Genomic DNA, 11,670 nt, shown 5'->3' with positions numbered 1-11,670 from the left:
TAGCATTATTTCCTTGCGATCGATTTGCTTCTATTAGTTCATTTTCCATGAGAGCAAAACAGGACCCTCTCTGCAACGCCTAACCAGCAGTTGTATGTGACTCTGTTTCGTGATTCTATTTCAGATATAAAGCCAGACGCTTCTGGAAAAAGTTCCGAAATTTAACGTCATAAACTACTACCACGAACCCATGGCCTTGACCTTGATAAAGAATATGCCGATAAACGGGAGAAATGAGGGCTTGACTCATGTGTTTCAAGACTACAGCCAGTCACAATTCTGCTCTATTTAGAAAGTCCACAAGCTGATGGCTCACCTTGGTCGAGGGAATGTTCTAATTGTTTACATAACCTTGGAAAAAAAGTCATAGTATACCATCACAAATTTCTAATTCATCAATTTTTAGTAAAAGTGTCAATAAATATTAAAAATGGGAAACGCTGGCATCAAAAACTCGAAAATAGACACAAAAAGATTCTTGATGGTAGACCACGTGTATAGTCACCTGACCATAAAAGTGTAAATGTGTAAACGGCGTTATTGGTCAAGCCGGAAACTTTAATTTGCAACGACAAAATAATTAAGCAGCGCTTCATAGCTTTCATCGTAATCAAATCACGTGACGTGTCACCTGACCAATCCGATCCCAAAAGTGTATAAAAGTTGGTGGTTTGTCCAGATAGTTTCATATCGCTGTTTGGACTAGGAGAAGAAACAGCAAAGCATGAAGTTACTGGTGCTGGCTCTTCTTGGGCTTTTTGCCTTATCACAGGTAAGTAACATTTTGAGTTTCGCAAAGCTATGTGATTGGACCGACTGCGCCTGTAAGCCCTGGGAGCTTCCCAGTCGAATGATCTTTGCCGAGCGATGAAAACTTTTACCTCGGCCTTTTCAACTTTGCAATAAAGAAACGCGATGAGGCGTTGAAATAGATGGTTTAAAATAATGCTTAAATTATCTGAATAGCGCATTCCTTTCTTGTAAATTTTGCAGGCTATTTATGATGACCAGGGAGAATGCGAACGTGAATACGTTCCCGATCTGGACGATTATCGTGTGGGTAAGTAGGCATGCCGAGTTGTCGGTCAGTCTTCGATATTTCATCAAAATGAGGTAAAGCCTTTGACGATATTCTCTTAGTCACATTGACATGTTTCCAGACTGAAATTATCATCAAATGTACTGAGCCACTTTATCGTTCTAAAACATGTTAAAAAAAAACCATTTTTTTATCCCGAAATAAATAAATTCTGTCACGTTGTAAAAGCTTACACTAAATATTGTGATTAGAGTTTCCAAACATTTTTGCGGTTGGTACAGCTTCTACGTAATTCTTTCAGCTACCGGTGGCATTCAACAAGAAACATTCAACAACTTTCATAAAGCAAGTTTCCTGACGTAGTTTTGAGCGCCACCCTGCTAAAAAATAAGGTCCGTCCGTAAATTGCGTCACCTCTTTTACAGTCTGTAGGTACGACTTCGAAGTTGAACACGATTACTGCATGACGTACCAGGGTAACACAATCGTCAGTGACTGCGAAGATCCGGACGGCAACACTGTCACTTGCGTGGCGTGCTACATCGACGATCCCGATTGCGCCGGCACCGATAGGGCAATATCATTCGGTAGGTATCCAATTAGAATGTGTTTCTCAAAGCCTCACCCGCTGTGTCATTACATTCGATAGGCATCCAATCAGGATGTCGTTCTCAAAATTTTAGGGTTATCGCTACAACTGCAGGGTTTAAATGCATTTTGCTTCTATTTATTGGACTAGAATTCCTTGTAAATTAACCCACTTTCTACACTGATTGAATCGAAGTGCAATTGTCCAAGTTTCATCCCCAATTGCGACTTTCAGGTGAAAAAAGAAATCGCTAGATCTGTCCCAGACGAGTTCTATCGATCTTCAGCCAACTTTTGTCTTTCCCTGACTAATATACACCCAGACAGTACCTAGCTTTGTAGGTAGGGCTTGGCAGACTTCATGAGAATTTGAATCAACTCTGGACAAACCTGTCATCGTGAACTAAGTGCCTGGTCATTTTCTTGCAGAAAAAGTGAGGCTTTCCTGCGATGGTGAGCAGCGCCGCGTGATCACTATCAACGGACAGATCCCAGGACCTTCCATCAGAGTATGTATCCATGTGACGACGCCATTCCGAATGAGTGAGTGAGTGAGTGAGTGAGTGAGTGAGTGAATTTCAATATAAACTGAACATGACGATAAAACGGTCAGCGAGAAAGACTTTAACCGGGGATTTATAGGGGAATTTTCTGGCAAAGTGTGAGAACATACAAACTTGACGCGTGCAGTTGAGATTCTTTAGCGTGAAATTGACCTCAAGTCTAATAGTTTCCAAGTATCCTTGTTCGCCGACAAATTTAATATAATTAACTGTTTCGATTATTGCAATTCCATTCATAGATTAAAACTGAATATACTGTACTCTTTATGTTTGTCCAGGTCAAATATGGCAGCATTGTACGCGTCACAATGCACAACGCGATGATGTCAGACGCCACCACCATTCATTGGCACGGAATCTATCAGATGAGAACACCATGGATGGACGGCGTCCCATACATCTCGCAGTGTCCGGTCCCTCCAGGTGGCAAGTTTGTCTACGCATTTGCTGCCATGCCTCCTGGTAAGTAACCTGACGCGATTGCGAGCATATCTCTCCCAATGAAACGTGTATTGAGGAAGCATATAGGACAACTTTTCATCCTAAATTACGTTTGGTCATAGGCCCTCGTTTTTTGCGAGGGTCCATGGTTTAGTCCTAATTTTTCATGGATATATGTTGAAACCATTCTAGTGAAAGTCACTTTTCGCCTTAATTTCTGTGACATTCTAAAAGTTATTCTTCATGCGGAGTTAAAATACAATGAATGGTGGCCATTTGGCTTTCAATATTGCTTTTCTACTCCAAAATTTTATTGATTTTCAATCGTGAATTATAAAGCATTGTGGTCGCAATATTTCTCTGCAAAATATAAGCAAATTTTGCATGCATTACCATACACACAGAAAATCTTAACGTGAATACTAAAACGCGAATGGTTTTTATAATATTCTTTTTCTAAAACTAGGTACTTTCTGGTATCACTCCCATACCGGCGTCCAATTCAGCGAAGGTATGGCCGGGCCAATTGTCATCTATGAAGAAGACGAACCTAACCAACACTATTACGACTTCAACCTGATCGACCTCCACGATGAACGTCACTTGCCCGAGTACGATCAGTTCATCATCATGGTATCTGACTGGCAACACGAGGAATCCCACCACATGTTTGAGAAACTCTTCAAAGCTGGTGGTTGGTTTGAAGACGGGGTGAGATTCGATGGTGAACGTACCTTCGATGGCCTTGAGATCAGTCCAATTCCCTACAAGTCCGGTTTGTTGAACGGCCACGGACGTTACGACGTCCATGATCCGAAAAAGCGTACTCCATACTTCGGCTACGCGGTCAAACCAGGCCACAGATACCGTTTCCGAGTCATTGGTGCTCAGATGGTTTTCTCATACCGTATCTCAATCGATGACCACAACTGAAGGTGATCACATCCGATGGTTTCGATGTCAATCCTAAAGACGTTGATTACATCGTAGTGTCTGCAGGTGAAAGATACGACTTTGTGCTAACGACCAAAACCGACCCCGAACATAATGAATACCAAGTGCGAGCCGACACCATGAGATTTGATGAGGTCAACAAACGTCCCTTTAACGACACCAATGCTGCAGTACTCCGCTATTGTGACGAAAGTGGCACTTTCCTTACTGACACTCTACCACCAGATATCTGGCGTCACTGTGACAAGGACACCGCACCCTGCTGGACAATGAATTGCCCATTCGACCACTACCCGTCCTGGTCTGGTGCCAAGTGTATCCATCTCGACGACTTTGAGCCGTTCCGCAAGAGAATTGGCCCTCGACCCAACACCTGCGCACGTCACAAAGGAAGCCCAGTACTTCATGAACTTCGTCTTCGGCGGCAAAGGAGGTTTTGCGCTGGGTAAGGCCCTGCCTGGTATGAAACCACTCCGGTATGCACGGCAAGGCTTTCGTCTCCCCCTCACAGCTGTCAATCCACGATTTCGACCCCAGCGCTGCGTTTGTCAAGTGTGACGAGGTATGCGATGATCCAGATCACCACAACGTCTGCAGATGCACCAACTTCGTAACATTCGAAGAAGAACACTACCAGCTTGTCTTCACCAGCGTTGGTTCTGGTGGCTCCCACAACGGGTCCCTTCATCCAATTCACATCCACGGACACAGTTTGCTGGTGACAAAGATGGGCTTCCCAGAACAGGACGAAGATGGTCAGTACGTCCGTGCCAATCAAGATCTCTGCTGTCCATGCCCAGATGACGAAAGTCAGTGCTGTTCTCTTGACAGGTAAGACTTGCCAATTTTGACTGTTTCCTTAATTGGACAGATTGTCTCTGCTCCAACTCAAGTAACTTTCTGGCAATTGCCTGTTTCCGTCTGCCATGCACATTTTTTCCCTACACAAACAACTGTCATCCTGTTTCTATTCCCGATGACCTGTTCATAGTAGTACCTATACCAACCATCCCACAAGTACTAACGTCACGTACGGTATTCGGTGTACCAGTTTACGTATATAATGATCGGAATAAGGTTTATGTTATCAAAGACCCAAAATGACTTGAGTCCAATGAAAATATGCATTAAAGATCTAATGGCCTCGCAACAATAAGAATAGGGAGGGATTTCATAACTGTGTCTCTGACTCCGTCCTTCTCCGTCGAAAACTTTCCATTTCCGAAAACTTACAGTTTAGAGACTTTAATCTCATTGATCAATACGTATTCACATCAATCCAAGTTAATTTCAAAGTGAAGTTCTTCGTAATCTAAACCTTTAAATCTCATATGCCAAGTCATCCGATAGTATCTCCTGTATCATTAAAGTCTTTTTATTGTTTGTAGCGTTCTTGTGCCATGCAACAATCCACGCTGGAGGAACGACACCTGGAACGAGGATCCCGACTCCATTCCACAGAATCTGTTCAACCCGCCAAGAAAGGATACCGTTCTACTGCCCTCTGGTGGCTACGTCATCGCTCGTTTGACGACCGACAATCCAGGTAACTTCCCAGTCCTACAGTGATGATACCTCATTTTAAGTCTCAATCACCTTGACAATTCCGCTTTCAAGTGTCTATATATATAATCACAGAAAAAACCATCAATTTAAATCCATTGCTTTTCCGCTGTTAGCATGAAAGAGACTGTTCTCAACAGATCTCAGCTTATTGTCAGAGATTTCCTTGATATTCTTGACCAAAGTTGAAATGTGCTCCTGAGATTGTATGTCTCTTAAATGTAGCCATATTTCATATTGATGGATAACATTTTGTAAATGCCATTGCAACAACTGACAATTATGAAAATGAATGTTGCTAGTAGCTAAGGAAGTATTGAAACCTTGAAATTCTGAAATTTGAAAAATTAGTCTGTCGACTAAGGAACGTCAACAGTTTTTTATAATCATTTGCATGGTGTATTTCAGGCTGGTGGTTCTTGCACTGTCACATCGAACACCATTTGTTGGGCGGTATGGCCATCTTACTCAACGTCAAGCCAAACGAGCAACCTAGCACACCTATGGAGTTCCCCGGATGTAGCGACTTCGACTGGAACGAGAGTGACTTCTTCGAAAAATACCAGAAACAAGGTGGGACTTGTAGTCGAATTTATTAAGCGAACCTCCACAGTATTTCTGTTAAGATCACTACTCTGAGTTTAAAAAATTGTTTCCTAAAAGTATGACGATGATGATGATGAGTTTGATAATAAGGCGAAAATATTTCTCATTTCAGAACCGGACTTGGTCAATGTTGCTACGAGCGGCGTTGCGTACCTCAGCGCTGGTGAAAATGCAATTTACGGTAGCGATGGAGACCCTCGCACTTGTGCCCTCTTGGACCCGCAAGACAAATCCTGGTGGAAGGTTGATCTCGGCCAACCCTTCGCTGTTCACAGAGTCATTCTGAAGAGACAACGTAAGTGTCATTTTCAACTCGTCTCCTTGGAAATGTAAATACTGTGTTTGCAAAATAAGGCAACAAAATAAACACTGATGAACATGTACAGCAACCCCTCATGTCAATTTGTGCCAATCAGCCAATCGCCCAAACCATCGTTACTAAAATTAGAAAACTGTTGCTCTGATATATAAATACCCTCTGCTTTGAATAATTAAATATATTTCTCTTTTCGTTCACCAGCAAACAGGTGGAGGAATGATTTGCGCTGCGGTGCCGACTACCCTCTCTCCGATGGAAGCCCAGCTGAGTGTGACCCGAGTGGAATTTACCCATGTTGCTCACCGTACGGCTGGTGTGGAAACACCGATGACCACTGCACGTGCTCCGAATGCACCGACTTCTGTAAGCACACAAATTTCCTTAAACAAACAAACAAACGATACACATAAAAACGTTCAACAGCGCGCAACATGCTTGTATATGTGGAATTTTAATTAATTGTGATGTCTAGAGTTCACTACAAGTCAAAGATGAATCGATTCAAATATTTTAATAGAAATGAAAGCGTCTATTGTAAAGTCAGATCTGCCGTTAAAAGTGACAGGGCTCCATTATGCCTACTACAATGCATTCAGGTTCAAGATTTGATCTTAATATCTCTCTGTATATGTTTCACAGCCTCGACAATGAAGTGGCGGGCGGATCTCAGGTGCGGGCCAGACTACCCTGCCGCTGATGGCTCTCCAGCTCAGTGTAACCCCAACGGTGAATTCCCCTGCTGCTCGCCCTACGCATGGTGTGGCAAAACCGCCGACCACTGCGATTGTGATGACTGTGCTGATTACAGAGGTGGGTGTAAATTACACGATTGCAACTAATTTGCGATAATTTGATTTGCAAATTTTTTAGAAAATCAACAAATTTGTTATATATAATACCATTTACGATTTGAAAAATTCTGTTCAGGATTTGTGAGGTTGTGCAAATGTCGCGAGTCAAAATAAAATGCACGACAGTATCTGATTCAATAACTTTAAAACACGTGATCAATATTGACTGTCAAAGTCAAAGTCAGACTGTCAAAGTTATTTCAAATATACCCTGACTACATTTAGCATTTATTGTAATGCCTCAAAGTAATGAAAATGTTGGTGACGTTAAAGTGCTGGAAAAATTTCGAAATTTCGATTTCGTGACACTTTCCTTGCTATTACGACCATACCAATGTAGTTCAAGTCGTGTTGAGTGTGTAAAATCTAATCGGGTCAATGAGTTAGTGTCTCTTATTCAAGGGTGTCATTTGAATTGTGGTCAAAATGAAACATTGGCATGACATATGGAAATCTCTTTGCACCATCAAAGAGCTTGAGTGAAGCAACACCAAACGTGGGATTGCAACTTGCAGACATGATGGGGATCGTCAGCATCTGGCAAGCATAGTGAAACTCGCTCTCTACGTGCTATTGGCCACTGGTAGTAATCTATCCCCCTCCTCTTTCCACAAACCATACTATCAGAATGACTGTAGGGTTGGCGCCACCAACATGACAAGACAATGCATGCAGCCAAATTTTACAAAAAGACATAGTCGTAAAAATACGAAGTCACCAAAAACGGGAATCCCTAAAACTCATTTTTTTTCTGTCTTACTTAGGTGGCGGTCTTGTCGGAGCTGTTGTAAGAGTCGGATCAGAGGAAAACATCGAAATTCACCATCAGTGCGGCGAAGTGTTGACACCAAGGACACTGGAGATGTCCATCACAACCGTCGACTGTATCACACCAATCGTCGGCCGATACGTCAGCCTCCAGTCAGACCGAGGCAATCCCGTCGTCGTTTGCGAAGTGTCCGTCATGGCACCTGGTGAGTGTCAATTGTTTCCATTTTTGTGAATTTGCAAAAGCCACTCCGACCAGTTGAGGGGAAAGTTCTTCTGGCAACAGAAATAAGTGTTATACCTTGTGTCTGATTGTGACGCGGAATTGCTGCACTGCCTATGCAATATTACTGACGATGTGGATATTTACTTCATTAAAGTTGGGGTGTAGCTTAAGGTAATATGCACCTCGAAAGTGAAAGACTTCAACTTTTGCTCAAACTTTCCTCAGTGAAACTTTCAACCGTTCTCTTACCGAAGCAAGAATAAAAATCAGGGGTCACCGTGCAAACTTTGGCACTAGAGAGACAAATAACTTGCGATTTATCGATATTTGACATTCAAAATGGCCGCCATCCCTGTGTTAACTCTATGGAAAAAAATGAAATTTTCGATTTTCGAAAAACTTAGTCGGTGAAAACTTTTCTTTCGCCAAGAGCTTCAAAATGAGCCCCCACAAGTGGTAGGTCAGAAGAAAATTGATAAAATTTGAAGGCCCGAATATCTGTCCCCGAGGTGCGTTCTACCTTAAGTGTGATTTTGGCTATGCTTCCATGACACTTGAAAGTAAAGTCAATAATTGGCAGGTTGATCGATGTTAAAATGAATCAGAGACTCGGAGTAACCTCTGTCCCTTTTCTCCTCAGAATCCGGTGCAGAACAGCCAACCTTCGACTCCGGATGTGGTTTGCCACACGATTTGGCAGGTGAAACTGGAACCATCACGTCACTGGACTACGATGGTACCACTCTGTACGAAAACGACGCACGCTGCGAGTTCCGCATCAGATCCACAGAAGGAAAGGTAAGTTAAAAGGGAGGTGTCGTCCCGTCTGCGGCTGCGCGACTTTCTTCCTGATAAACATAGCCTCCTCCCACAATTTGACGATGTCGAGCAAGTGTGAAGCAAATTCAGCATTTGATGCATGTTCACCAGTTTTTAACTTTCAAATCACTGCTAGGCTTTGCCAAACACTTTGGTTGCGTCCCTTCGTTGATATGAAGCTGCTTGCTCCAGCTTAGCCATGCCCTCATCTTTCGTCCCATACGTACAGCCGCAGACGCGGCATAAGTTTAAACTGTCATTTGATAATAGCACAGAAAACACGTGGACAGCCTGTCCTGGATACCTGTTTACTAATCAGCTGATCGAGATGAAAACCGAAAAACTTGAAAACAACTTCTAAACGAAAATACATAAAATAAACAAACGATTCATAAGCAGTGACTTGTTTGAGTAAAATCAAATATTTAAGACTAGAATAGTTCTCGAGTCAACGTGGGCTCCTTTCAAAATGCTAAAAATGATCGAGGGTTTTAAAACTACAACAAATTCTCTCTCCAAACGACTTTGTAAGCAATGTTTAAAAACATTCACGAAAAGTCAAGCCACAGTCCAGACACAAGTCCATTACGGTGCGAGAGTTTAAGACTCTACCTTATTCGATTTCTGCAGGAAGTCGTGCTCGATTTCGAAGCATTGGACTTGGAAGGTGGATTTGACTATATCTGGGTGATCGGACCCCAACTCCAGAAGATCAACAAGTTCACGGGTCAAGTTCCTCCGGAACCACTCGAGACAGGATACAGTGAAATTATAGTGCGCTTCACCAGTGATAATGGTGGCCAGGCCACAGGCTTCAAGATCAACTGGTCAACTAAGTAAACATGTACAGGTAGGAATGCAGAATTTTATTGCTTTTTTGATGTCTTCTTCGTTATTACTGTAATGCTTCTTACTTATAGCTCTTACCTAAATCATAATTCCTGAAATTCAACTTGCAAACGTAGCCTTATGTTTGCAATTCATACTGACTATGATGTGTGTGTGTGTATGTATATATATATATATATATATATATATATATATATATATATATATATATATATATATATATATATACATTGTAATAAAATAGATTTCAACAAAATTTGAGGATAAGAAACTATCCTAGTATTCGTGAACATAAATAATGAAAATATCTTTAAATAATTACAGCCAATTGTCCCTTTTAATCTTTTTCGAATCTTCACCTCCAGATCTAGCTATGTTCTCATTGTCTATGAAAATCGTTCGCTAGTGGGAATTCAACACACTGTGTCAAGGTCACACTTCAAAGTTTCGTCATAGATACATGCTTGTCAGTAACCCATTACCCAAAGGACTGAAAATATGTCAGTATTTACAGACCATGAAATGACCATAGACTCATTCTTTATAATCGTGAATGATTAAGGTCACATGAAGGTCACATGATGACCTTCATTACACATTCCACGAGACAAAATATCAACTCTAAATCTCCGGGGAGCGAAGGGCATTTCTCGAAGTTTCAAAGAAGGAGCCACGGATATTACCATATGTAAACTATTCTCGATGAATATTCTGAAAATTGAAAAAGTTGACTGTGCGTAGAACTCCTACTGTACGGAAGCTAAACATTTTTTCGCTTTTTTCATTTCAGACTGATGTATGCAATTACATCGAATACGAATACGACAGTGGTTTCTTCAAACGGTTTCTCTCGATTTACGTTTTGGACACACGACGTACGCTCTTGGTAGTTGAACACACGGTGGCGGTGCTATGATGATACAAGGGCTGTGAACGAGGACGCGAATGAAGATCGTGAAAGGATATTTACGAGGATGTAAAGATTCCCGTCTTTCATGTACTACATTGCAGTTACTACAAACTAGTAGTTCTATACAAGTCAGTAAAGGAAATGAACTGAAATTTATGCCTAACCGACAAAATTTAAGCTTTTTTGGTCGCAAAATGTAGCATCTTTTACTGAGAATAATTTATTTCACTTAGTTTTTTACACAATATTTGAAGCGGTATTCAAATCTGTGAATTGTAATCATGACGAATTGATACCAGAATCAGGTGCGCTGATTATGATGTCATATACACATCCATTTTCTTTTCGTACATATAAAGTAATGGTTTGCTTTGTAGCATACACAGTACTATTGGCGACCGGTTAGATTTATATTTTAAAGTTTGTATACAAATTCAATTTTCAAGATTCATGAATAGTTTACGAGTATGTGGAAAACGATGTATTTATGAGACAACTCCACTGTTGCAATATTTTATTTTGCCCCCCCCCCCCCCCTAGTTATAACAGTTTGGAAATTTGCAAATGGATGAGAATGATAGCTGCAAAATAGACAGAGAGTAGCACCCCCTGACAAAATCCAACAGAAAAGACACCCCCGGTCCCATCCGACTAAATTATGTGCTAGATGTGAATAAACAGAATAATTATCTTTCATGAGCTTTATTAAGCAAATCGTTTCACGACCGACTGTCTGTCCGTCACTGACACAAAATCAACTATGAATATGTCTTTGTTTAAATTCTGCCCATGTCGAAAACTGTATGTAAATTGCAAGTATCTTATATAATACAATTTAGAGCCAATTGGAAATTTCAGTGTACAATTATCTTTCAGAAATGTCTTTTACTTGTGTATTGTTCACCTCTTTCTGTTCAACCACTAAGAACGTTCAATAAAGTTAATTCAAGCAGCTGCAAACAAGTTAAGTTTCTTGCGATTTCTTTCTGTGATGGAAAGTGTGATTTTTTTGTCTACAATCATATTGTCATCGAGATTTTTTTAAGTCCAGCGATATCAGCTTCTCTTCAAAAGTGACAAAAGACAAGATTAAAACGACTCTTGCTGTGATTGATAGTCTTAGTCATTTGGTAGTCTCACAGAAAGAACACACCTATTTGGCAAGTTCCAATCT

General features: G+C 41.1%; 2 protein-coding genes across 2 annotated transcripts; both read left to right on the top strand.

Moving 5' to 3' along the window:
* The first annotated feature begins 627 nt into the window (after window positions 1-627).
* LOC139122910 (uncharacterized) lies at window positions 628-3,565 on the top strand. The gene is made up of 6 exons (XM_070688774.1): window positions 628-772; window positions 994-1,060; window positions 1,465-1,626; window positions 2,057-2,136; window positions 2,469-2,652; window positions 3,098-3,565. The coding sequence occupies exons 1-6, from the start codon at window positions 725-727 to the stop codon at window positions 3,562-3,564; spliced, it is 1,008 nt and encodes a 335-aa protein (XP_070544875.1). The 5' UTR covers window positions 628-724; the 3' UTR covers window position 3,565.
* A 455-nt stretch (window positions 3,566-4,020) lies between these two features.
* LOC139122909 (uncharacterized) lies at window positions 4,021-11,459 on the top strand. The gene is made up of 10 exons (XM_070688773.1): window positions 4,021-4,416; window positions 4,974-5,131; window positions 5,557-5,721; window positions 5,867-6,049; window positions 6,275-6,436; window positions 6,713-6,883; window positions 7,689-7,898; window positions 8,559-8,716; window positions 9,368-9,587; window positions 10,377-11,459. Exons 1-9 carry the CDS (start codon window positions 4,064-4,066, stop codon window positions 9,575-9,577), a joined length of 1,770 nt encoding a protein of 589 aa, XP_070544874.1. The 5' UTR covers window positions 4,021-4,063; the 3' UTR covers window positions 9,578-9,587; window positions 10,377-11,459.
* Window positions 11,460-11,670: the final 211 nt, after the last annotated feature.

The sequence above is a fragment of the Ptychodera flava genome, chromosome 22 (assembly GCF_041260155.1).
Source record: "Ptychodera flava strain L36383 chromosome 22, AS_Pfla_20210202, whole genome shotgun sequence".
In the NCBI taxonomy this organism is placed as follows: Eukaryota; Metazoa; Hemichordata; class Enteropneusta; family Ptychoderidae; genus Ptychodera; species Ptychodera flava.
This window is presented reverse-complemented; position numbering and strand designations above follow the sequence as displayed.